Source organism: Archocentrus centrarchus, chromosome 16 (assembly GCF_007364275.1).
Source record: "Archocentrus centrarchus isolate MPI-CPG fArcCen1 chromosome 16, fArcCen1, whole genome shotgun sequence".
NCBI classification, from domain to species: domain Eukaryota; kingdom Metazoa; phylum Chordata; class Actinopteri; order Cichliformes; family Cichlidae; genus Archocentrus; species Archocentrus centrarchus.
Window position 1 is genome coordinate 34489643 of NC_044361.1, and position 26416 is coordinate 34516058.

The 26416-nt window shown below is 43.6% G+C and overlaps 1 protein-coding gene across 4 annotated transcripts in view; it reads left to right on the forward strand.

The window, feature by feature from the left end:
* LOC115794823 (atrial natriuretic peptide receptor 1-like) overlaps positions 1 to 26416 on the forward strand; it is a 94549-nt gene that overhangs the window by 12812 nt on the left and 55321 nt on the right. For all 4 annotated transcript variants that reach the window (XM_030750481.1, XM_030750483.1, XM_030750482.1 and 1 more), the window contains one exon: positions 24789 to 24976. In XM_030750481.1, the coding sequence (XP_030606341.1) occupies positions 24789 to 24976 (188 nt within the window). The remainder of the gene's footprint in view (positions 1 to 24788; positions 24977 to 26416) is intronic.

Sequence of the window (26416 nt, forward strand, 5' to 3'; positions counted from 1 at the left end):
CCTGGGGCTGAACAGCCCTCCAGCTGATTGAGAGCCGTCAGTGCCCGTTGTTCCTCTAGGTCAATAACCGCCAAAGTAATTAGGACAGATTGCAGCAAGTTCATGTTGAAAGTGGTTATTCTTTCACAGCACGGCCCTCTCTGGGCTCTGCTGCTTAAGCTCATCAGCTGAAGCCAAGCTCCAGGTTAGTTAGCTCCACACAGCTAACGGAGCTAATTAGGAGCAGAGAGTGGAACGAGTTTTTAAAGTCTCACCGGAGACCGGTTGAGCTGCCAAAATAAATCGTAACAAATGCTCTTATTTTGAGATTTTTACAGCACTGACTCACTGATATGGCTGTCTCACTGTTTGCTAACACACGAGTCCTAATGACTCCTGGCTGATAACATGTCCGCATGTGTGTCTCTGCTTGCTCTGGAGGGTTTTTACCTCCCCAGCAGTCATAAAAATCCAAGATACCTGAGCTCAGAGTGAAGTGTTTTAATTCCTTAATGAAGATCATACATAACAGTGAAGCAGTAAAGGCATGCAGCCTGTAGGCTTCTTATATGTGCTAAAAGACTAATTCAGTTTTATTTAATCAGCATGTCAGGAACCTCAGTAAAGAGCATCTCTCCTGCTCACACATGTGGTCCTGAGCCTGTTTAGCTGCTATTTCACTTTAAACTGTGGGCGAGATTTCTAATAAATACAAACAGTTCAGCAAGAGTGGCTATGCCAATCAGGCTCATGTCCCAGGCAAATCTGGGCTGAGTAGGACAGTAATCTTTGCTTTGACTGTTCAATACTCATCAGCAGAGAATACCATCAATTATGAACAGATTTGGTGATTGAGGGCAGCCCTGGCTGAGTCCATCACCCACCTGGAATGATTGTGACTTACTGTCAGCAATGCAAACCAAGCTCTCACTGAGGCTGTACAGGACCTGAATGGTCTATAACAGGGATCCTCAACTCCAGGCCTCGAGGTCTGGTGTCCTGCAGGTTTTAGATGTGTTCCTGAGCCAACACACCTGAATCACACATAGAAGTCATTAACAGGACTCTGGAGAACTTGACTGCATACTGAGGAGGTAATTCAGCCATTTGATTCAGGTGTGTTGGATCAGGGACACATCTAAAACCTGCAGGACACCGGCCCTCGAGGCCTGGAATTGCCCACCCCTGCCCCAGAGGATGCAAGCCCACTAAGCACATGTAGAATGCACACTCACATATCCTTGAGTGGATAAAGAGCTGGTCCAGTGTTCCAGCATGGGGCATCCTAGGGAGGCTTAGGAATGTGAAACCCCTGATATTGGAGCACATCCACTTCTTCCAAAGGGGAACCACCACCCCAGTCTGCTAACCCAGAGTTGCTTCCTACACGACAGCCCCACAACATCCAGAGCCTACACAAGACCCCTGTGAAGAGAACAAGGAGCCCAGAACTTTGACTACTACTCAATACACAAAGAACCAGACCTTCATGGTCACTCAGGTGTCTCTGGTCCAATGTCCTCAGCGGTCTCATCCCTGACTTACAATCTTTGATTTTATCACATATCCAAAGTGGAATTAAGACATTAAATCAGTGAAAATGATCTGTTTATCCAGCTCAAAATCATCTGATTAACTGGAATAAGGTACAAATTCTCTTTCATGCTTAACTCAGTTTAGTTAGTTAGTTAGAACCAAGAAAACATCAAACTGCAAATGTTCAGTTCAGGTTTATTTATATAGCACCATTTCATCTAGGTCATAATATTCTCTGGAGCTTGAAATTAGGCGACTGGACTTCTTTAAGTTTCTTGAAGATGTTTCACCTTTCATCCGAAAGGCTTCTTCAGTTCTCAAACCAGCCAGATATTTAAACCCCAGTAGGGGTGTCCCCCGGAGGTGGTTCTGACTCACTATTGTTCCCATGTGTAATCAGGCTCGATCAAAAAGGAAAGTTTTAAGCCTAATCTTAAAAATAGAGAGGGTGTCTGTCTCCTGAATCCAAACTGGGAGCTGGTTCCACAGAAGAGGGGCCTGAAAGCTGAAGGCTCTGCCTCCCATTGTTAATGCTCACTGAGGATCCTCATTTAGCATCAACAAATACACACTGACACACACTGTAAGGTATTACATTTAATACAGACAGGAGCGTTCCTCCTGAGGAAGCTGTACACAGGTCAGAGACTGCCGTGCTGAAAAAAAGCCCAGTGAACCTCACAGGTCACCAGTGCGGCTGGTTTATGACCCACATTCATTATCAGCATGAAGAAGCTGAAGTTTATGATTCTTTTATTATTCCTGTCCAAACACTGCAAAGGTATGAGAGCACAGATTCAGTGAACCTTTATTTTGCGTCTCTGATGCCTCGTGTACAGCCGAGCTCAGTAAAAGCAGAAGATTTAAACTAAGAGAACCTCAATGATGATTACAGATGTGTTAAAGCTGATGAAGTAGGGAAAGTCATTAAAAATATAAGTGCAGAATAAATTGAGGCAGGTTGGAGGTGCTCAGCATAAAACAGCTTTACAGCTGCCAGCCGGTAACACAAGGGGTTAAAAAAAGAGTGAGCTGCCATAAATGAATAAACCCCAGTGAGGCTGTACAGCGAGGGCAGCCACTTAACCTCAGCATGCATCAGTGATGATTTATAATGCATCAGTGATGATTTATAATGGTAATAAATCCCAGTGCAGGCAGATGCAGTGTGCTGAAGCGTGCATGTGTAAAATGTCACCTGAGACCGACAGGAAGGGGCGTGTTCAGATGAGGACGGCTCTGGGTGATAACCAAGGTGAGACAGAAATAAGAGCCTCACTTACCTGTCCGATCAAGCTTTGTCTCAAAAAGCTGTGGCTCCCATCTTAGCAACTGCATCCAGCTGCCACTTTATTAGGTACATGTGTTCAACTGCATGTTAATGCAAATATCTAATCAGCCGGTCATGCGGCAGCAGCTCAGTGCATTTAGACATGGAGGAGACAACCTGCTGAAGTTCACCCAAGCATCAGAATGGGGAGGAAAGTGACTTTGAACACCTGGTCTGAGTATTTCAGAAGCTCCTGGGATTTTCCCTCACAGCCACGTCCACGCTCCGCTCTGAGCCGCAGGTTTCACTGTTCAGCCACCGTTTACCACCTTCCTGTTGTATAACGTGCTGGTCTCAGAACAGCAGAAATCCATCCATCACTGCTCCCCGTCAGCTCGCTTCAGCCCTGCATGAAAACAGGCCAAGAACACAAATGCTGCAGCAAGTTTAATGGCAGCAGCCCTCTGATGCCCAGGCCCTCAGACACAAACACACAACAACCTCAAGTACAGAGTTAGACTTCACAAATGGATTACATTGTTCTGATTGTGATTAGAAGACTCAAAGCTGGTGGACAGTCAGGCTTCTACGTTTCCACGGCAGAATCACTGCAGCCTCGGTTTTTGGTGGAGGGAAAAGAGCTTTGTGTTAAAACTAGCAGAGATGCTGTGTGTATCCTCCAGGGGATGGAGCTGTACTTCCAGCTTTACGTTGTTACCTGTGACATCTCTGATTTTTGTCTAGCCGTCCACGTCAGGCCCCTGCCCTGCATGACTTCTGCACATGATGTGAAAAACGTGAATTCCAACATATTTTCCGAGCTGATGACTCCTGCATAAACACTCAGGCGCGGAGGTGACTCCGTGCTCATGCTCGTATTATTAAACCATATGTCATACATGTCTGTGGCACGGTAACAGGAAATAATGGAGGCACACTGTTGATCTCCTGATACAGGAAGCGTTACTTTATCACATGACAGCGGCTGAACGCTCAGACATGCAGCCTGACCTTTGCTCCTTTTCATGGCTGGACGCCCGGGATGGAAACTTCCATCGTCGAGTCTTCGGAGCGGGATCGATGTCGGCAGATGTTCGTGCTCACATCAGCGGCGCTCGCTGTTTGTACCACCTGCTTTTGATCTCTTTATGTGTAATGTTTCACATCTACGGTCTGTTTCATCTGAAAACAGACCATAGAAGGACTCGGAGGCCTGCAAACCTCTCCACATAAGGTGATTTATTTCAGACACGACTTCATGGCAGCTGTGACTCATTTCAGCCACTGTGGATCTCGCTGAGTAAGGTCATGCGATTTCAGGCAGTCAGAGTTTATATGCTTGTAAAGCCTGAAAAGGACTGTGCCTATATATGTACCTGAGACCAGGGCCCAGTGCGGGCCAGGTAGACCTCAGCTCCGTCACACTCTGCACACTGCAGTATGTGCAGCTTTGTGCTGAGCTTCACTGAGAATGAAGGTCTGATGTTTGGTTTTGCTGTTGTTGTGCAGCAGCTGCTGTGTTTGGTTACATTTTCTGAGGTTGGTTCAGGTACGTGTTCCCAATCTGTGCTGATCCTGAAGAACAAGGCTCCTCACTGATGGACCCGGACAAAGAGGAGGAACAAAGAGTCTCTGGATTCATGATCAGACGGCTGTAATTACGAGTGTATCAGACCAGCGCAGTGTGTGTGTGTGTGTGTGTGTGTGTGTGTGTGTGTGTGTGTGTATTGTCTTCTCCAAACAAAAGGAGAATGATAACAGGCCTTGATTACCTCTCAAAGAGCCCGCAGAGTAATGGAGATAAACAAGAGGCTTTCATATTAAAACGTCACTCTGTGGGAGCTCAGACGCATGAGAAGATGAAACAGTTAAGGACATGAAGCCAAGAAAGTTAAAGCTGAGAGATACACAGTACCATGGCAACAAGCAGCTACCAGTAGAAACCAGCACAGCTTTTTACAGGTGAGAATGGGACCTGTGTTCTTCTCCTCACTTCCTGTCACATGGCTTCTGCTCCAGTGTGGATGTTCATATTAAACAAAGTTTCCAATATGTTTTATTGGAATCACTTTCACTCATTTTTTTTTTTTTTTTTTTTTTTGCTCGCTCCTGCCTCTGATGATGTCATAGAGAAGAGATTGAAGCCCCGCCCACCTGCTGTTTGTGAGGAGCAGCCAATCAGAATGAGGTGGCCTGAAACGGAAGGCCCAGTATAAGATAAAGAAGGACTATTATGAACTGTGATTGATTCACAGCTGCTCTGGTAGAGCCTCGCGCTGACCTTTGCTTAGCTGAAGAGTTCTGCGCCACCCGGGAATAGACCGACTACGTGTCTGCGATGTGAAATGTCCAACACAGCTTCAAATCACATCAGGAGTGCTTAAGCAGCAGAGCGTCTAATCTGCACAGGGTCTTTTATTTTAGGGTCTTTCTGACTTCCTGTCTTCTTTGGCAGCTTCAGTTCTGGTTGGCAGATCAGAGAGCTGCGATGGAGTCGGTCGTAGTTTGGAGCGAGCGACATCGGTCGGAGATGAACTGATGTTGGTTGCTGGTTTACTGATTGCGTTACTGGTTGTGTTTCTTTGGGATAAATGAAGCTTAGCACACAGCTGCAGCTGTTCCAGATGTTTGTTCCAGGTGAAAATCTGCACTGACTGAGCTGATAAACTGAGGAGATGATTTGTTCTCACACAGTTTAATCAACAGTTTACACACCTGTTGGTTCAGGAAAACTATGGCCATCTATGCCTTATCTAATTTAGGGTCACAGTGAGGGGGTGGAGCCTATCCCAGCTGTCTACCCTAAAACTGAAACAGTCCAAGCTGAGGGTTTATTTTGGAAATGATTCGACTCACTAAACACTGGCTGTTAAATATCACTGTAATGCTGGTCTCTGTAGGTTTTAAGGGCATCAGTTCCCTTTCACATTAAAATGAAGCGGGCTCACTTCACTGGTGCACATGATGGATCAGAGTCGTACCAGATCAGATCAGAGCGCCCGTCTGAGTCCAGCGTTGTCTGACTGCTTAAACTAAACGGAGACCGATGAAGATGTGAGGCTGCGCATCAGTTTCATGCTGCAGAGTTTCCTGCTGTGGGAAAGTTTTGGTTCCTCTCGGTGAGATTTGAGCTAAATGAACATCAGCATCCAGTTACAGCCGGCATTTGTGGTTCATTGTGTGGTCAGAAGGACAGGAGGCGGTGTTTGTCTGTGGTTACTCAGACTTGCTGTGTGCAGACAGGCCACTCTTTAATTCAGGTGAATATGAATATGTTCTGTTCCTGGTTTTTAGTTCTTAAAGTGTAAAATATGTGAGGCCTTGGTCAGGCCTGGAAACTGTTTGGCAGAGAAAAATGTGTGAAAAAATGTGGTTTGTAAGGCTGCTGGCTGTCGCTGGGTGAAATTGTCCACAAAGAGAGTGCTGCACCATAGCAGATTGCCGCAGTTGCTCGTTGTTTGTATGGAGCACGCTGGCTTGTCTGCAAACACTTGCCATTTCCTCTTCAAGCTGAAGTGCAGCCCAAACCAGAAATGGAGTCCGTTCACCTTCACAGTGAAAGCTGTTACTACTGCAACCAACACATTTCAACAAGTGCAGCTTTTACTTTGAAGGTGAACGTTTTGAGTTTCTGCATTGCTCAGTGAGCAGTGTGTTTGCAGACACTTCAGTCTCTGCCATGCAAACCATCCAGCCTGCAGTGAGCACTTTACATCACACTTTGTTGTTTTTATAGATTTTTGTGGATAATGTTTTCTTTCTGTCCTGGCTGTCAGCTTTTACAATCTCATGATCTAAATGCACTGTTGTGCCAAACGTGTTTGCTCTTCCAAGATGAGCTCTATAAATATTCTTTAAGTGTCACAGTCCGGCTCGAGGGCCATGACAAATAATACGAAAGACACCAAACAGACCAAACAAAGCTCAATTTTCCTTTCAGCAAGTCAGTTAGTGATGCTACCACGTCAGAAAAGTACCTGTAGAAACTCCTGTAGTATCCTACTAACCCCAGAAAATGCATCAGCTCCTTTTTTGTGGTAGGTGTAGGATACTGTTCCACAGCTTTCACCTTGTCTCGCACTGGGTGAATATTACCTTGTCCAGCCACACTCCCCAGGTCCCCCCCCATGGTCGCCTTAGCCAACTTACATTTTGATTGTAAGTTGATTGTGAGATTTGCATTTGCCAAATGGTTGAATAGAGCCCAGACATGCTGTAAATGTGAGGACCACCTATCAGACCAAACCACAACATCATCTAGGTAGACCGTACATCCTTCTAGATCCACCAGTACTTTAGTCATGAGTCTCTGAAACATTGCTGGGGCATTACACAGTCCAAAAGGCACGACTTTGTATGAATACAAGCCATTTGGTGTGATTAATGTAGAGATTTCCTGTGCATGTGCAGACAATGGGCCCTGCCAATACCCCTTCAATAAATCAGATTTACTAACATACTTGGCATGGCCTACCTGGTGAATACAATCTTCCATATGTGGCAATGGGAAGAAATGTGGCTCAGTAACTGCGTTCACCTTGCAAAAGTCAGTACAAAACCTAGGAGTATTGTCTGATTTTGGGACTAAAAAGTAAGCTGATGCTAAACTTGATGATGATGGCTCAGCAATTCCATTGCTTAACATGTGAGAGGTCCCAGGTTCAAATCCCAGACGAGCCCCCAAATTTGTCACAGTCCGGCTTGAGGGCCATGACAAATAATGGGAGAGACACCAATTAAACATCAATTAAACCCAATTAAAACCAATATTACCAGTTTATTTGTCCACAAGCAATAAGATGAAAACAGTAATGTTCCATGAGGCGTGACAATCAGTACTTTTAGTGTGTCAGTTGTTTGATGAATGGTGGGATGTTGAGTATGCACAGTGTAGCAGTGTAAAACCTAACAAACCAAGATAAACCCAAACAAACAAAAGACCATGGTGCCGGATGGATGGAGGTAAAATCCCTCTCCACAGCTCAGACAGCCAGCTCTTAAATGCTCCAGGAAAACTGGCCAGGTAATCCCAGTTTCACTGATCAACTTTGCCCACCAGGAACCTGCACAACAACACAGACAACAGCAGGCCCTGGCCAAGGCAGAGGGCTGTCACAATAAGCTCCTCCTGTGTGCATGTTTAAAGTATTTAGTTAAAGTTGCTCTGATCTGTTTTATTAAGCTGAACCTGGACCTGAGTTGATGCTTCCTGGCCATCCAGGTCTCAGAAAGCTGCTTTCTTGCAGCGTGGACACGGTTCGAAAGTGTTTTCTTGCCTTTACGCTGAATTGTGTTCACAGGAAACTGAAATTTTCTGGATGGAAAAGCTGACTGAGTCGTTTTCTGCTGCTTCTGGCCTCTCTCATCCTTTTCCAGCTCCTGGAGCTGCTGTTTGGCGTGAACTTTGATATCCGTGTTTGGGAAACTAACTGCAGCTGACATCATCCTCTCTGTTACCACCTCCTGCATGTGTCCTGTCGCTGTGGCAAAGAAGCAGGCAGCTCATTCTGAACAAATGTACCCACAAGGCCGTGCTTCAGGTCTCTTTCATGCTTCCTGTCCATCTGGCAGTAGTTAAAGATTAATCTGCTAGAATCTCAGTGGCGAGGGGCCGGGAGGAGATGGGCACAGACCCAAAAGTTTAGAGGTTTCAGTTTGGATGATCTCATGTTGATGAGTTGGAAACAGATTACAGAGGCTGAGCATCACTTGCGCTGTAAGCTGCTGAGAATCAGAACTGAAATCAGTGATCAGTCATTCGTATCTGCAGTGAGGTGCAGTCTGACGTATTTAAAACTGAAAGTCAGCAGCACTTTGAATTGGATGGGAAGATGATTTCTGCTGCATGAATATCGGTATGGTGTCTAAATCCTTCCCTCACATAATGAGTCAGTGTAGGAATCAATGCAGTCCCTCCATCATCTTCGCCTGGATTTGTTCTCTCAACATTTTACATTTTAACTATTAATTAACACATTAAAGGCAACAAAACCTGAATTTGAGCAGAAAGAAATTTACAGGAAAAATAATTTTGTTAAAGAGATTTGCAACTTTTATCAAGAACTATTTTTATGTCAGCTGATTTTCTTTTTGGCAGCACGATGGTGCAGTGGTTAGCAATGCTGCCGCGCAGCAAGAAGGTCCTGGGTCGAGTCCCACTCAGAGCTCGTACCTGCGAGCAGACGTTTGCTTTGGATGTGACCAGAAGCTGCAGGTATCACAGCGTATGTCTTCATCTGATTTATACAAGGATAAAGGAAACTCTGAGATGCAGCGAGCGAGCCCATTGGGCTGTTTCACCCCTGATGCCCCCCACTGTGCTCCTACATTACTGTAATGCTGGAGATCCTTCCTAGAAACTGTTATCAGCAGCCTCAAGCAGCAGAACCGGTGTCTTCTCACAGTCACATCCAAAGCAAACATCTGCTTGCAGATATGAGCTCTGAGCCTCGTCTGTTCATCGCTTAGCAGTTTGTGCTCATTAGCCTGGCCAAACGTACCCTGTGGTTCTACTTGTACAGCACATGTGCAAAACCAGAATTTAGGTGTGTGTCCACAGAAAGCAGAAACAGCCTTTCATAGACGCACGGCAGACATGTCAGTCTGCTCAGGCATTAAACTTTAACCTGCAGCTCTCTAGTTCAACATCTGCTTGATGTCTAGCTGCACACAGCTCCCCACCTCAACCACATGTGAGAAACTGTAGAAAAATCCTGACCTCACTTCCTGTATGAACCCTACAGACAGTAAATAAAAGATGGATGTAGTCTAGTAATGCAAACTTTAAGCCTTAATCCAGTTCAAACAGGTGAGTACAGTTGTTATGAATGGGGAAATTAGCCACAGAGACCAAAGCAGTTTTTGTATCAGGCTGCAAACATGTTTATTTCTGCTGGAAATTTTTAACATGGGAGTCTGTGAGGACTGGCTCACTGTGGGACCTGCAGGTTTGGAGCTTTAGCAGTTTTTAAGCCCCGGAGGTTGATGACTGGTGAGAACAGTAAATCTGTGGCAGGTTTTCCAAAATACTGAACAAAAAAGTCAAAGGCTGAGGTCAGACATGGAAAGGCTGTCAGCGTTCACTGGGCGAGGCCCAGAAATCAGTCCAAGAAGACTGAACTATGAACCTGAAAGGACACATAAAAGTAGAGTAGAAAAACTAGAAAGCATGTGGATGAGGATAAAGACATGAGGAAATGACTTAGGAAAGTGGCTGGAAATGTGCAACAGGTGATACTAATAAGGGACTGATAAACAGCACACTGATCTTCACTCCATCACTGCGTGCACTCTGTGATGAAACTGAGGAGTGAGGACAGAGTCTGAGCTGGGGGTGCAGAGCTGTGTACCCTCAGCAGGAGAGTCCCTGAGGACCGATTAGCGCATGAAGCTGATGTTAATGCTACTGTGTGAGCCAGTTACTGTCCTGATGAGAAGATTCAGCATGGGCGAGGAGCCAAATGGCTCTGCTGCCACCTCTGACCAGCGTGAAGTCCTCCACACGTCATCTGCCTGTCTGGACCTGCAGCTCGTCCCTGTGGACCTTCACAGCAGCTCTGTGAGAAACATCTGACTTACAGAAAGTGACATCGATCAACCAAAAGCTTTCTCAGAGTCACTGAAGAGTTCAGGCTGCTGAATTAATGTTTCAAAACAAGACCGAATAAAGAAAATGTTCAGTGCTAATAATGCAGAGTCTGCAGCGGCCACCTTTAATGAACTTTCCTGAGTGTGTCTATATTTGGTGAAATCTGCCGCAGACTGAGAGCAGAGGGTTAGCTGCTCAGCTTCAGGGTCACGAGCAGGGAGCAACATGCGTGAGCTGTTTAATTTGGATCTTTTTTTTTTTCCCTTTTTTAAGTTTAGAAATTGGAACGACTGCACTGACACAATACATCCTAATACATGCTCGGAGCTATGAAGGTGCAAAGGAATAAAGGGACAACAACTGTGAATTTAAACCACACTGATCAAAAAAAGTTAAAGGAACACTTTTTATTCAGAGTTCAGCATCAAGTTAGTTAAACTTTGAGGATATTGATCTGGTCTATCGATCGGATTTGAAAAAACTCATATCTCCCTTAAACCTGTCACATTCATCTGATATTCGGTACACAGATGTGGAGGGTCAAGAACTAGTGCCAAACCAAACGCCATCAGATTCTGGATTTGCAGGTGTTAATGGTGTTTAACATGGGACACACCATTTACACACATTTTTAGCCAGATCTCAGCTGAACAAACACACATCATCCTCATGTGTTGCAGTAAGAAGCATCTCACTGTTGTTCATGGACTTGCTGTTAAATTTCTTCAGTTTGTTCCTTAGTTTGCTCATGGTTTACAGTCTTCATCTTTGTATTTCTCTGCTTAGTTTGTTCTTAGTTTTGGCCATTTTGAGTGTTGTGTTCAAGCTTATTTCTCTTCAGGAGTCTTGGTTCTGTTTCCTTTTTCAATTTGTAACGAGTAGGATCATATCCTGGACAACAGTGCGATGCTTCTTACTGCGCCACATGAGGATAATGTGTCTTTGTTCAGTTGAGGTTTCATTCAATTTTCTGTAATTTCTTTTTGTATCTTGACTTTGACCCAATTATGGCAAAAATGTGATCTGGTGATTTAGGGGGGCTCTGGCCCTTTCACGCAAAGTGGTCTGAATTGGACGGGTAGTTTTGCTGTTATATTGTTATATTGTTGCCCCAGAGCTGGGGCAATAACAGAGCGTCAAAGACCAAAAGCACAATCACTGAGCAAAAGACCCAGGACCATGCACATTTCTGTTACAGAACCAAAAAACTGAGTGATACAGCCTGTAACAAACAGGTACAGCGCGGTGTCAAATCAAATGAAAAAAAAAAGTAATGGGATGCAAGAGTCGGAGCCGGATTCCATCTGCTGCTTCTCAGAATAAATCTGATGAGCAGCCTCGTCTCAAACGTGTTCCTGTGGTTCGCAGCTCTTGGGTTGCAGGTTCACGCTCGGACGCAGCCGTTGAGCTGCGTCTGAAGATAAAACCTGGCGGGCTGTCGATCGACCTGCTGTCTGCAGCTGAGCATTAAATGAGCAGAGTGACCCAGGCTGATGATGAAGATGGAGCTCATGTCCAGTGAATGAAATGATCATGAAATCAAGTGCTGTTAATTTAAAATCAACTTCAGCTGCTGATTATTTAAACAAACTGTCAAATCATCGGTTTGGCTGCATCAGGGACATGTACAGGATCTCTGGGAGTTTATGAGCTGACAGTCATCCTGCTTGCAGCTCTCAAAGGCCGCAGATATGATTTAAAATGGCAGCGTCATCTTTGAGCTGAGGGTCAGGATACCAACTAGGGTTTAATCCCGGGATCCGGGATTCCCGGGAAATGCGATCAGAACCATTTCCCGTTTCCCGGGAAACGTTAGACGGGAAACCGGGAAAAAAGTCGCGCGTGTCGATTTGACTTTCAGAAAGAAAAGAAAGCTTCAGAATGTTAAATTTAAGGAAAGAGAAGGGTTCGTTTAATGCGAAAAGCATTACTCTTCATTTCAGGCACGTTCAGCCTCCGTTTAAGGCTGGCTTCAGCCTTCATCTCAAGCGTTTTAATAGAGGTATTACACAGTTGTACTTTTTTCCTCTTTAATTTGTTGAAATCGTAGGCAATGTGTTTACCCTAAGGTATTTTGTATTATATAATTTTATATTATTATATATTGTTATATTGCATTATATAGCCTATAAAATATGCCTGCCCTGAACAATAAAGAAATATCTGTGTAACTTCGAGTGTTTCTTTTCCTCGTTTGCAGCCGCTTACTAACAATCATGAATTAGGATACGGGCCTAATGTGTGAAGAAATGATCATGAAATAGATTGCTTTAACATATTTCACTTTTAAAATGGAGTTGAGTAAAATGTATATTTTTTAGGCTATAAGGATTGGCCAGTTTTTCAATAGACGATTCACAGCGAACCTACATTAACCCTCAGACACGGTGTTATAAATTTGCTGTTGCCAGAATGGCAATGACCAAGTCGTGGTGCATTACTCAAGGCCCTGTGTTATGCCATATTATAGTGTAGTACGGTAGTTAACTTTTCAATGACTATTATAGGGTTCCACTGGTGGAGATATAGCGCAACAGATGTCGCCACGACAGCGTGGCTGAGCCTTTATCAATGCTGTGGAGATGAACCGTATTGTTTTGCACCAGCAGTTGTAAAATATCTTGGTATAATTCCATGTACAATGGAGGAATATTCGAATTATATTTGTTAAGGGAGTGTTGAGGAACGACACAACACCGCATAGCTCGAGCACTCGAATGCAGAGATGTAGGTTTTATTGCATTAATCAAGCCGACGTTACCCCCTACTGGGCATAACAGGACATAGCTGGAAAGCTACCTCTACAATATCACAATAGGTTAAGGCCGACACAGGCTACAGAAGGCCTAATTAAAATAAAAAAATAAAGAAGCTTTTTCCCGGGATTCCCGGGAAATGGCTCGTCATTTCCCGGGATTTGATTCATGTCATTTTCGGGAAAAATATTAAACCCTAATACCAACGGCCGGATGCACCAGCAGGATGAGGAGATGAGCAGTGCACGGGAGAGAACAGAGGTCACATTAACTTGATACTTTCTATTAGACATGCAAAAATCTGAACGCTGTTGTTATTTTAATACAGCACAGGCTGCTGCGTCTGGGTGGGCAGATAGAAATGCATCCCTCTTCACACGCTGCCATCTCCTCTCTCTGAGATCACAAACCGACCTGAAGGATGACTCTGCAACTGTGTGAATTCACTGACCCCCTCACAATCAGCTGATTTAATTGTTCAGTAACTTCAGTGCATTTGGAGTCTCTGGAGCTTGAAAAAGGCGACTGGACTTCTTTTTGTTTCTTGAAGACGTTTCACCTCTCATCCGAAACAAAAAGAAGTCCAGTCGCCTTTTTCAAGCTCCAGAGACTACTATGACCTGGATGACTGAGAATCTACACAGACATACTTCAGTGCATTTGATGAAGCTGTGCACGATTTTTCCTTCCTAAATATGTTCGGAACAGAAGCTGGTTCCTCATAATGTCAGAAATCCAGCAGATCTCCACATGAAACGAGTACACTAAATCTCCACATGAAACGAGTACACTAAATCTCCACATGAAACGAGTACACTAAATCTCCACATGAAACGAGTACACTAAATCTCCACATGAAACGAGTACACTAAATCTCCACATGAAACGAGTACACTAAATTGTGACCAGAGTTGGCAAAAGTACAGACATTGTTTACTTAAGTAGAAGTACAGATGCTTGTGTTAAAAAGTACTCTGGTAAAAGTTGAAGTACTGAGAGTAAAACAGTTAAATGTGGATTATTAAACATTGGGTCTCTCACTTCAAAGTCCCTGTTAGTAAATGATTTAATAATTGATCAACATATTGATTTATTCTGCCTTACAGAAACCTGTTAGTGTGACTCAGCAGTGTTGATTAATTTAAACTAACTGTCAGAAAGCTTGAAGCACAGGTCGAGGAGGAGGAGTAGCAGCAATCTTCCACTTCAGCTTATTAATTAATCAAAGACGCATCGTTGTTTGTTTCAATTAATTTGAAAGCCCGATTCTTAGTCTTCTAATTGGAAAATTAAAAACCTGTTTTATTTGTTATTATCTATCATCCACCTGGTCCTTACTCAGAGTTTCTGTCTGATTTCTCAGACTTTTTATCTGATTTAGTGCTCAGTTCAGATAAAATAATTATAGTGGGTGATTTTAACATCCATGTAGATGCTGAGAATGACAGCCTCAACACTGCATTTAATCTATAGTTAGATTCAATTGGCTTCTCTCAAAATGTAAAGGAGCCCACCCACCACTTTAATCATACTCTGGATCTTGTCCTGACATATGGCATAGAAACTGAAGACTTAACAGTATTCCCTGAAAGTCTTTAATAATAATACTTTAAATGCTTTAATTTGTAGCACTTTGGTCAACTTTGTTGTTTTAAATGTGCCATATAAATAAACTTCACCTTGATTTTGTTTGGAAAATACAAGAAGTAGAAAGTACAAATATTTGTGTAAAGATGAAGTGAGTAAAGTAAAAAGTTGCCAAAAAATACTCAAGTAAAGTAGAGATACCTGGAAGGAAGAGTGAAAGGGAAGGTTTACAAGATGGTAGTGAGGCCTGCTATGATGGATGGTTGGAGATGGTGGCACTGATAAAAAGACAGGCGGCAGAGCTGAGGATGTTCAGATCTTCATTAGGAGTGAGCAGGATGGAGTGGATTAGTAATTAGAGTCCATCAGAGGGACAGCTCAGAGTTAGAAAGGCGAAGTTGAGATGGTTTGAACATGTGCAGAGGAGGGAAAGTGGATACACTGAACAAAGGAAGTTGAAGATGGAGCTGCCAGGCAGGAGGAAAAGAGGAAGACCTCAGAGGAGGTTTATGGAGGAGGACATGCAGAGGGTTGGAGTGACAGAGGAGTAACTGTGGTTACCCCTAAAGTGAGGAGCAGAAAGGTGAAGACCTGGAAGAAAGATGGAAAATAGTTTCTCCTGATCGAGACACTGACTGATCTGAAATATTATAGATTGATCAATCTGTTTTACTTAAAGAGCTTTGCTGTGTTGTTCTCTAGGAAATTGATAGATCTGTATAGTGTATCAACTTCCAGCCTAAAAATTGTGGGTTTCAATGGTTCCTCTGCTGACTGGGTCTGACAGCAGGTGTGAAGGTGTTCCTGCTAACATGTATCAGAGCGACAGCCTGCTCTCCTCTGCTTTAATGAAGAGCTGCAGCGTGATCTCCTAGTTAATGTGGCGCTGACGGCGGCGTGTTCCAGTTCAGCAAGCCGGCTTCTCGCTCTGATGACTGCGAGTGAAGAGAGACAGAAGAAGAAAACTTAATAAAGAAGAGCTTTCAGATGAGCCTCTAATTCAAGTGTGGGAGAGTGACGCTGATGAAGAAGCAGGACGCAGCCTGAAGGAACGTCAGAGTTTCACTGACACAGGCGACTGAAACTGATTTGCTGTTTCAGGCATGAGTGGAGTCTAGCAACAAGACACATAAACATTAACCAGCAACTTCTCAGACTCTACAGCAGTTAATCACTGCAAACTGTGGCTGAGAAACTCGGCAGCTATGATAGATTTACTCAGGTAACATCACAGGGTTCGCTCTCATAGGCATCTCATTGTCATGTTGGATGTCTTTGTAAAATCTCATCTTCATCACTGAGAAACCCACAAAGTTCTGCTGAAACAAGACGTGTCTGCAGGTGTTTAGTTTAATGTGGAGATGATTCATGTCTGTGGTTTATAGCAGAGGTCCACAACCCCTGGGCCGTGGACCGGTACTGGTCTGTGGGTCATTTGGTGCCCCACTTAAAGACTAAATAACTTAGATTATTTCGATTTTACTTATCTGACTCTGAACAATGTTTTATTTAGAAAAATGGGTGGATCCTCTCCGTTACATCCATCTATAACTCCCTCTTGACTTGTCAAGACACTTGTCTCGGTCACGTGATACGTCACTGCTAAAACTAAACCCACAAGCTTCACTGGTTCCCATGCCTTTCTAACAAAATCGGTTGGTTGACCTACATAATGCTTGTTTAAATATTTGAGTGCTCAACAAGAGTAGAAAAGTGCTAGTTAAGAACTAGTCCATTTACCATTTTTATTTAGCAACACAGGGATAGCAGTGAGGCAAGTTAAGCTGACTCTGCAGCCACTCTCCACGTGAAACCAAAGCTTGTATCAGTGTGTGCCGGATGATATACTTAGTGAGGCCAAACAAAGCCAACCCACAAGCTAGCAAAAATGAGTTGCAGAGAAAAAGTTGAAGTCGCACAAATTGGATATGTCCTCTAGTCGGATGGCTTCTGCAGGTTCCTCAGCTCCCGTCTGCCCACTTCCATGCATTGGCTTGTTCATGCACAACTACACACACACTAACAACACCTGGAGATCGCTTTAGTGTCCATATTAGTTAATTTCACTGGAGACAATCATGGCAAGTGCAGGAGTCAAGCGTAAGCTACAAACTCGCACTTACGAGCAAAAATATGAGATTATAAAATTTGCAAAAGCAAATCCAGAGATGAAGCAGAAGCAGTTGCTGTGAAATTCAATATTAGACCCCAAACTGTTGGATATTAGGAAGATTTGGACTTGCACATAAGACAGATTTTTTTACAAGTTGGATGAAATTCCATGGGTCATTTAAATCTGGCTTAATTGATTTCTACTCTATTTGTTTTTGCAGTGTACCTTATTCTTATTTTGAAGGCATGTTTAAATGTTAAAATGGCGGCCAGAGCACGTTGTTGGCAGAGAGGATGTTCTTCATGCTGTGGCCCGATGTTAAGAGGATGCTGCTGATAAGAGTTGCATATGAATACACAGTGGATTCATGTTTATCATTATACTTAGAAAATATCACACTTTTTAATTATGGTTGTATCATTTATTGTGATGTATTTATCTGCCACACCTTAAAGGCTGGTCCATGGAAATATTGTCCAACATTAAACCGGTCTGTGACTTCAAAAATGTTCGGGACCACTGGTTTATAGAAACACTAGAACCTGCAGTTCCTCTGCAGTCCAGCAAAGGCGCCACCAATGAGTCAGTCCTCACAGACTCCCACGTTAAAACTTTCCAGCAGATATAAACATCTTTACAGCCTGATGCAGAAACTGTTTGGTCTCTAGAGCTAATTTGCCCCTTCATAAAAGCTGATCAGGGGAGGATGTTTCTATAACTCACCTGTTTAAATTGGATTAAGGCTTAAAGTTTGCATTATTAGGGGCCGAAGTTGGGCCGCTTTCATATCAGCACATCTGTGTGAGGCAGGAAGTGGCAGGGATCAGAGGTCACAGAGGGTTTCTCTCTTTAGCACTGTGGAGTTTTCAGACGTTATTTATATGGGGTCAGTACAGTGTGGTAGAAACAGTTATGTTACAGTTAATTAACGTGAATAAGGAATAAGGACTGAATATTCATAACGAGACACAAGATACGTTTGCAGGAAGGTGTGTTGAATGTGCAGGAGCTGCAGGATATCATCCAAAAAATAACAAACAAAAATACTGACAATAATGATCTTTAAGAAAGGGGATCACACCCCTCAGCCTACCTGGGAAGGGTCTGTGCCAGGGTGCTGGAAAGGAGAGTTTGGCGAACCTCGGATTCGATACAGAACAATGCGTTTTCTGTCCTGGTTGTGGAACACTGGACCAGCTCTTTAGCCTCTCGAGGATATTTGATAATCATGATTTCAATTGTGATTTCAATATTGACCAAAATAATTGTGATTATGATTCTTTTCTCCATAATGGAGCAGCCCTACCCTGACTGCCATTAGGTATTGGGATGAAATCCTTGGACCCATTGTCAGACCCTAAGTTGGTGCAGTGGGTCCTGGGTTCCTCCTGGTGCACAACAATGCCCGGCCTCATTTGGTGAGAGTATGCAGGCATTGCCTGGAGGATGGAGGAATTGAGAGCACTGAATGGCTCCCACACTCACCTGAACTAAATTCAATAGACGACCTCTGGGACATTATGTTTCAGTCCATCTGACACTGCCAGTTTGCACCTCAGACTTTCCAGGAGCTCAGTGATGTGGTGGTCCAGTTCGAGGAGAAGATCCCCCAGGATGCCATCTGTTGTCCATGCTGATAGATGGATAGAGCGGTTGGTAGATGTTGGTGTTGCAGCATGTGATTCTTTTCTTTTTTTTCAGCCCTTCTGTTGGAGATTTACCTCAGTGCTTGGGATCATTGTCCTGTTTATGATCCAGTTTGGTCCAAGCTTTATCTCTGGGACAGATGACTTCACATTTGACTCTAAAATACTTTGGTTTATAGATGAGTTCATGGCCCATTCAGTGACTGCAAGGAGCCCAAATCATCAGTCGTGCTGACAGTTAGTCTGAAGTGTTTGTTCTGATGTGCTGAGTTTGGTTTCCTCCAAACGTGCTGCTGTGCATTATGGACAAACATCTCCACTGTGGTCTCGTCTGTCCAAAGGACATTGTTCCAGGAGTCTTGTGGTTTCTTTGCTTTGCTGCCATGTTTTTAAGAGGGAAGAGGCTTCCTCCTGCAGCCCTTCCTTGCAGCCAAACTTATTCAGTCTGTTTCTAATTGTGCTGTCATGAACTTTAACCGTTAATATGCTAACTGAGGCCTGAGATGGCGCTCTTGTTTTTTTCGCAGTCTGACCTTGAATTTGCTGGAACATCCACTCCTGAGAAGACCGTGACTGTCTTCAGTGTTTTCAACTTTGAAATAACCTTTCACCCTGCAAAATAATGGACTTCACATTTGCTGCATTTCCATTAGTACCTTCTCAGCACGGGTCAAGTCGCCACGGTCTTGTTGTGTTTCCATTGCAATTGAGCGGAGTGGATATAGCAGCGCGGGCAGTAGTCTCTTGACGTAATTTGTATGCGACTCAAAACACAACAGAACAAAGGATAAGATAGAGGCAATGCCAGTTTACTATTGTCATCATGCATAAGTCCCCCTACAATATTTTAATGGATGGAGGTTATCATTATTAAGTATTAACCCTATACTGCTGAAATCAGTGCATTTGATTATCAGCACCTGGCTGCGACTTACTGGCAGGAGGAAGGGTGGACTTTTTGTTTCTTACATAACTGGAGAAGGACGGATGGATGATATTTTTTAGTACTGGATATTTTGGATTTTTTGCAGAGGCATTATTAAAATTCTAAAGACCTGACAAAGTCCTTTAAATTAGTGCTGTCTGGTCGACCTGCAACTTAAAAAAATCCTCCTCTGACATTAATGAACAGAATATTTGTTCTGCTTCTATTTTTAAAAGTGATTCTGCTCATTTCCAGCTGATTTTCCCGAACGCTCGTCATTCACTCGGTAACTCCTTAATTTACTGTGGGGGGTTCCCACGATGCAGTGTTTCTTCTTCCCTCACCTCACTCTGTTTATACACCACTCTGCATTCATTCCTTAATTTCAGTCACTGCTCAGCAGGACAAACCTTTAACCCATTGTGTGTGTGTGTGCGTGCATGCGTGTGTGTACGCAGCATAAATATGGTGGAAAACCTCTGGATACACAAAGAAATCAGAGCTGGAAGTGCAGGGATATTTTTAGATAAGTATTTTTATTGCAGGTAGAGGACAAAACACACACACACACACACACACACACACACACACACACACACACACACACACACACACACACACACACACACACACACACAGGCTTTAACATGGAGGCATTTGGTTTCACAGACTCTGAAACCAAAGGATGTCTGAGCTCGGTATCAGTCAGCAGGAAGCTTTTAGCCCTGCATGGTTTCTGTGGTTTCACTGGTCACTTCCTGCTCTGAGGTTATTAAAGCCTGAAACAATAGAGGAGGGTCGAGGAATGTCATCACCCCTCTGGAGACTTCCCGTGGCTCCGACATCCACACTCCAGGAAAAGCCAAGAAACGGAGAGGAGAGCACTGATACTGGAAAACACCTTTTAGATTTAGCTATTTAAGAAGAAGAAGACTTTATTTGTCATTATATGTAAACATATAACAAAATTTGCATTCCAGAACACCCATCCAAGAGAAATACAAACAACAGAAACAAACGCTGTTAATGTGGCTGTGTTAGTGTCACAGTAACCGTACCTTCATTAACTCGGGTACTGCTCGGGATAAATAATGTTCTGCACATGGTGCAGGTCAGCTGTTGCACGCAGAGTTCAGTTTGTAATGATGTCGCTCTGGATAAACCCTGAGCTCAGCCGGAGGCTCAGTCCTCGGGACCTCACTCAGTCCCAGCAGCTTCTATCAGCAGAGTTCTCCCTGATATCAGAGACACATTGATCCTCCTTCAGCCTCTTGTCATTGATCTGAACTGCCTCGCTGCTTTCAGAGAGAAACACATACACTGTGTTTCTAACACTACACCTCTAATGCAGAAGCAATCTATTTCTGATTTCTCACAGTTATGCCATGTTTTCACAAACAAATTGCATGCAATTGCCAACCTGACCCTGTTCAATCTCAAACCGATAGCAGACCGCGCTGAACACCTCGATATCATCTTCTTCTTCTGCTCCCAACATCAACAGTGAATAACACTGACTACTGTTCACTTAGAAATGGAGTCTGACGATCAGTAACGTCACCAAGCGAGCAGCTCAAAATGACACAGACTCCACCTGAGGACAGAAACGCTGAGCTGATGAGGCTTCATGCAGGATTTGGACAGGACAACACGACAGCAGCACTACTGCACTCTGACACCCATCGCGTCCACTTCAGTTCAATTTTATTTATATAGCACCAAATCACAACAGTCACCTCAAGGCACATTATATTGTAAGGTAAAGACCTGACAATAATGCAGAGAAAACCCAACAATTAAAATATGAGCAGCACCTGGTGACAGTGGGAAGGAAAAACTCCCTTTAACAGGAAGAAACCTCCAGCAGAACCAGGATCAGGGAGGGGGGGTCATCTGCTGTGACCAGTTGAGGGTGAGGGGAGAGACAGGACAAAAGATCAGCTGTGGACGAGAGCCAGAGATTAATAATAACTAATGATTAATTGCAGATGGCGAGAGCTGTGGTGTAAAAAGACTTCCAGTCCTATAGAGGTCCACAGCAAAACATCCTTCTGAGCTCAGTCATTCAGTTTGGGTCACCATGAATAAAGAATTCAGTTGATTTGTAAATCGTGGTTGTTCGATTTTGGAAAGGTGGACTCAGACCCGCCCCTCACTCGTCATATCCGGTTTCAAAATTTTAAGATGGCCGTGGAGGGACGCGTGGCAAAATGCTCATGTCTTCAAAACATGACTTGAGAAACCAATGGGTGATGTCACGGTGGCTATGTCCATCTTTGATACTGTCTGTGGAACTTGCACATGCTTCAGTGCACTGTGATGGACAGTCACATGACCAATAGAAACAAACAATGACAGGAAGCGACTGCCTGTCGAGCTCATGAAGACCACGAGTAGCTGCAGTGCATCAGCCATCTTCCTCACGCTCACTTTGAGGGACTCATTTAAAGTAGAAAGGTGTTTTAATATCTTTTGTCTGCTGAAATTAGTCTTTAAACTGTCTGTGCTCCCATAATGCACTTCTGCATTCAGTGCTGAGCTTTGGCTGCCACGTATACTTAAACGGGACCCATTCTCCTTTTCCTGGTTCCCATCTGAAACTGTAACATAACATGAGGGTGTTTCAGGTGCTCACATTACATGAGTTCACCTGACTGCTGTTTTAAGCTATGAATGGCTGCAGATAAAACCAGCACAATAAAACTCAGAAGCACTGAGTGTGCTGCCCCTCAGCAGGCTTCCGGAATCTGGCCAGTTAGAAATAAGGGGTTTTTAGGGAGGAGGGCCTTAAAGCAGGAGGAGCTACAATAGCTTGCCTCAGAGGATGAACTGCAGTGGGAGATAAAGAAGGATTATTCTGACCTGTGCATCATGCAAAGCTGCTCTCAGGGAGTCCAAGAATAAAAATATGAAGATGGAAAGGAGCAGGTCCTCCTTAAAGTAAAACTGTCTGTGGAGGATTTTCAGGAGTGCAGGAATAAATTTTAACGACTTTGTCAGTGAAGTTTTCTCTTTGAGTCTGAAGTTTGGAGCAGAGATGACTACCTGAATATGCGAAGCATGCAGTAACAGCTGTATGTGGTGTGTAATGGGACTGTGTCTTTGGTCGTTTTACTGAACGCTGTTTAGCTGTGAGGTAACTCACAGTTCCACACAGCAGGACTGGAGGTTGGTTATCAAAGATGAGGTCTCACTGTTTTGCTTTCAAAACTCTTGTTCATGCAGGTGAGCTGAGCTCCTGAGTGGAGCCAGTATCAGTATAATCAGTATTGTTGCTGATGGCGTCCTGATGGAGACGATCAGCTGCTGCAGCTCCTTCACTCTGACAGTTAATGGATTTCTGTCTGTGGCTACAGAGAGAAACAGCTGATGCTCTCACTTAGAGAGCACACACACACACACACACTCATGTGATGAACCCGGCTGACGTCCCTCTGACAGATGAGTCAGTGTAATCAGCGGCCATGGAGGTGGCAGCTAACCCCCCCTCCAGCTGTGTGAGTCACAGCGGGCTCCGTCAGCGCCATCTTATTGATTATTATTGTCTCTCCTCGGCCTTCAGATCACATCACAAACCTGCAGACGACTCTTTCCACACAAAACTTAACCTTTATGTTTCAGCCAGATCCTCCTGCTGCTCAGACTCGCGGCTGCAAGTGGGATGTCACATCTGACTCTCAGTCAGCTGTCAGTCTGCCTGCTTCCTCTTCCTTAACAGCCGGATTTTAGTGCAAAGAGGCTGGAGCGTCACAGAGGCGGGATTAAAGAGTCCAGAAAATAAACAAAAGGCTCAATCTGAGAGGACGCGAGGAGGATGGACAGACAGATGAGGGAGAGACTGAACTGTAAACACACAACAGGAAGTGAAAGCAAGAAGCACGTGGTAATGAGAGGACAAACAGGAAGAGATGGCGAGGGAGGCTGAACACTGGGAAACACAGGGCGAAGTGATCTAAGGCACGCGCAGCATCGTGAAAACTCCTTTATGTAGTCTTCATCTGTCAGGGGTACGGGTACGGTTCTCATGCAGTGTCTGAGCACGATCTCTGTCCCTACATCTCAAACAGCGCTGCCTGATTTACTAATGCACCACCTTCACTTCACTGATAGTTTTATCTTCCTGTAGATATTGACCGTGTCACACGCTGCTCAAGCCTGTTTTATATTGTCCATATAACACTGATGGGGAGCATTTTCTGCAGAATAGGTATTTTTACTGTTGATACTTGAAATAACTTGTAGTGCGGTGTTACTATTTTTACTAAGGAAAGGCATCCAAATAATCATTAGGTCACTCATCGCTGTCAGCTAATGGTGAATATATTGAAGAGTACACACTAGTTGAGACACTGTTACAGAGAAGTCTTCAAGGTGACTGCGTGGTAGAACAGTGGCGAGGCTGGAGGAAAGTTTGTGTGACGTACGTTTGGTTTGGTTTTTTACATTATAAGCTTCTGTTTGATTGGTGAGATTTTCTGATCACTGTGTGGTGATTTTTAGCAGTGAACTGTGGCTGACAGAGTTCCTGCTGCAGACTAAATCAAACGAAACAAGGTGGAAACGACCTCTGAGGTCCTCTTTTTTTTTTTTTTTCTTTCTAACTCAGCGTCAGAAATAAGCAGAGCCTAATGGAGGCACATTCAGAGTTCAGCTGCAGCTTTAACAAACTCTTTCAAACATGTTACGTTCTGGTAGTAGATGGAAACTCAGCAGTGATTTAGAGTGTGATGAATGCTCCAGTGTCTCCTCTGCTAAAGGGGGTAATAAAGGAAGCGCTGAAGCTCCTTTCCACAGTATTTAGGGCATTTGACCAGCTCTGATTCTTGCTGCAGAGACTTCAGGCAGTTACAAACTCACTGAGGCAAACGTGTTTTGGAAAACTTACACAGCTGGTAACTCTGCTCATACTGTCCGATCAAACTGCATTTTCTCTGCAGAGGTGAAAGCTTCACACTGAGTCTCGCATCTGCAGCAGGAACGAGTTTCAGTCTGAGTCAGGAAGATAAAGAAAGGTGATGTGACAAAAATACACAAAGTAAAATCAATAAACATCAAAAATAAAGACTGTGAAAAATCAAAGGAGGCGTGTCGCGATCAGACCGAGCGAACAGGTGAGTTCGTGCCAGTACCAGGGTGGTCTGAAGAACCCTGCAGATGTTCTTACAGAAAGAAAGTGTTTGTGTTTTTTAATTTGCAGTCTGAATATGACCTACAAGTCTGCACATTTACACAGAGCCTGGCAGTCTTCCTTGTAGGTTTCCCTTAAGTGACTCTGACCTGTGGACTGATTTTTTTTTTTTTTTTTTTTTTTCTGTTTTTAGATGTTGAAAATGCTTTCTGAAAAAATCTTCATCACTGACGTTTCCTCTCTCTCTCTCCTTCCTCCAGTGATCTTCATCTGCTGTTCTCCCGACTTCTTCAGGAAGTTGATGGTGGAGTTCAAACGGACGGATCTTCCTCATGAACAGTACGTCTTCTTCTACCTCGATATGTACGCCGAAACCCTGAAATCCAAACGCCGCCAGCCATGGCACCGCGGGGACCCCGAGGATGTCTTTGCCAAGGAAGCTTTCAAGGTATAAAATCAGCATCCAGGAGATCTATTAAAGTTTATTCTCCACAAAAAACTGTCTCAGACTCTTTGAACTGCAGTTAAACACAGACGATCAGTGAGCCGGCTCCTACATAAACCTCAGTAATCACATATTCCAGTCTATAGGCTCCAAAATCACAAGGGGTCGAGCCATGAAATTTGGCACGTGTTCACTCTTCAACAGAGGTGGGAAGTAATGAAGTAAAAGTACTTCGTTACGGTACTTAAGTAGATTTTTCAGGTCTCTTTACTTGAGTATTTATTTTTCTGACTACTTTTTACTTTTACTCACTACATTTTTACACAAGTATCTGTACTTTCTGCTTCTTACATTATCGAAACAGACTCGTTACTTTAATTTTAACGCATCAGAACAGTTTTTATTTTAGGTCGCTGCGCCATCAAACATCAGATCGATCTGTCTCTAAATAGTGGAACAATGACACATAAGAGACCATCGTACTGGTGTATCCTTCATCACCGGGGCTTATCGCATGCAAAAAGATTAAAGAGGAAAAACCGTATAATTAATGAATCATTTATAGCGCTATAATCAGGGGTTACAGTGGGCCGCAGATGTCCGTAAGTTGTGCTCGCGGTACTTCCAGCATTTAGCTAGCACTACGAGGAGCAAAAATAAAGGGAGTAACATGTGGCAGGTAATTTTAAATGCAACGTTTCTAAATGCTCAACAATATCAGCAAACACACAAAGTGTGCGTAGTTTGTCACACAGTGTGTCTGCTAGCTAAAAGAAGAGCTGCTGTATTTCAGGGAGAGCAAAGAGAGAGAAGTTCACTCAGATGGAGACAGAGAACAGAGAGGAAGAAGAGGGGTTAGATTTAAAGATAAGGACTGCAAAGTAAACTGAGGTATGCTGACTTTGTGTTGTTCAAATTACTGCAGTTTAGTGCATGATAAACAGGTCAGTTTACTGTGCTGTATTTACAGTAAAGCTCTGTGTTGGTGCACAGAGCTCCAACCAACCTCCAACCAACTACTTTTATTTTCTTACTTTGAGTAGATTTCAGAGCCTGTGCTTTATTACTTTTACTTAAGTAAAGAAGTTGAACCAGTACTTCAAGTATTTTTTAACACAAGTACTTGTACTTCTACTTAAGTACAGAATGTCAGTACTTTTGCCACCTCTGCTCTGTGTAACATGATATTCGTGTTTGTCCATCTGCAGCATTCAGTCAGAACCTTTTTTAAATTCCTCATCACGTGTAACCGGGTTAAACTTTTCAAAGATGTGCAGCTGCAGTTTTAGGTCCTTGAAAGATCCTTTAGTGGTGTGAGAAGAATAAACTGTTTTTCATATAATGATTGCTAACAACCTGCAGCTGCACCTTAAAAAATGATGAGTGGATATATGTGACAGAAATTAGAGCCACAGCTTTATTTTCATAGCTTGCTGGATTTAT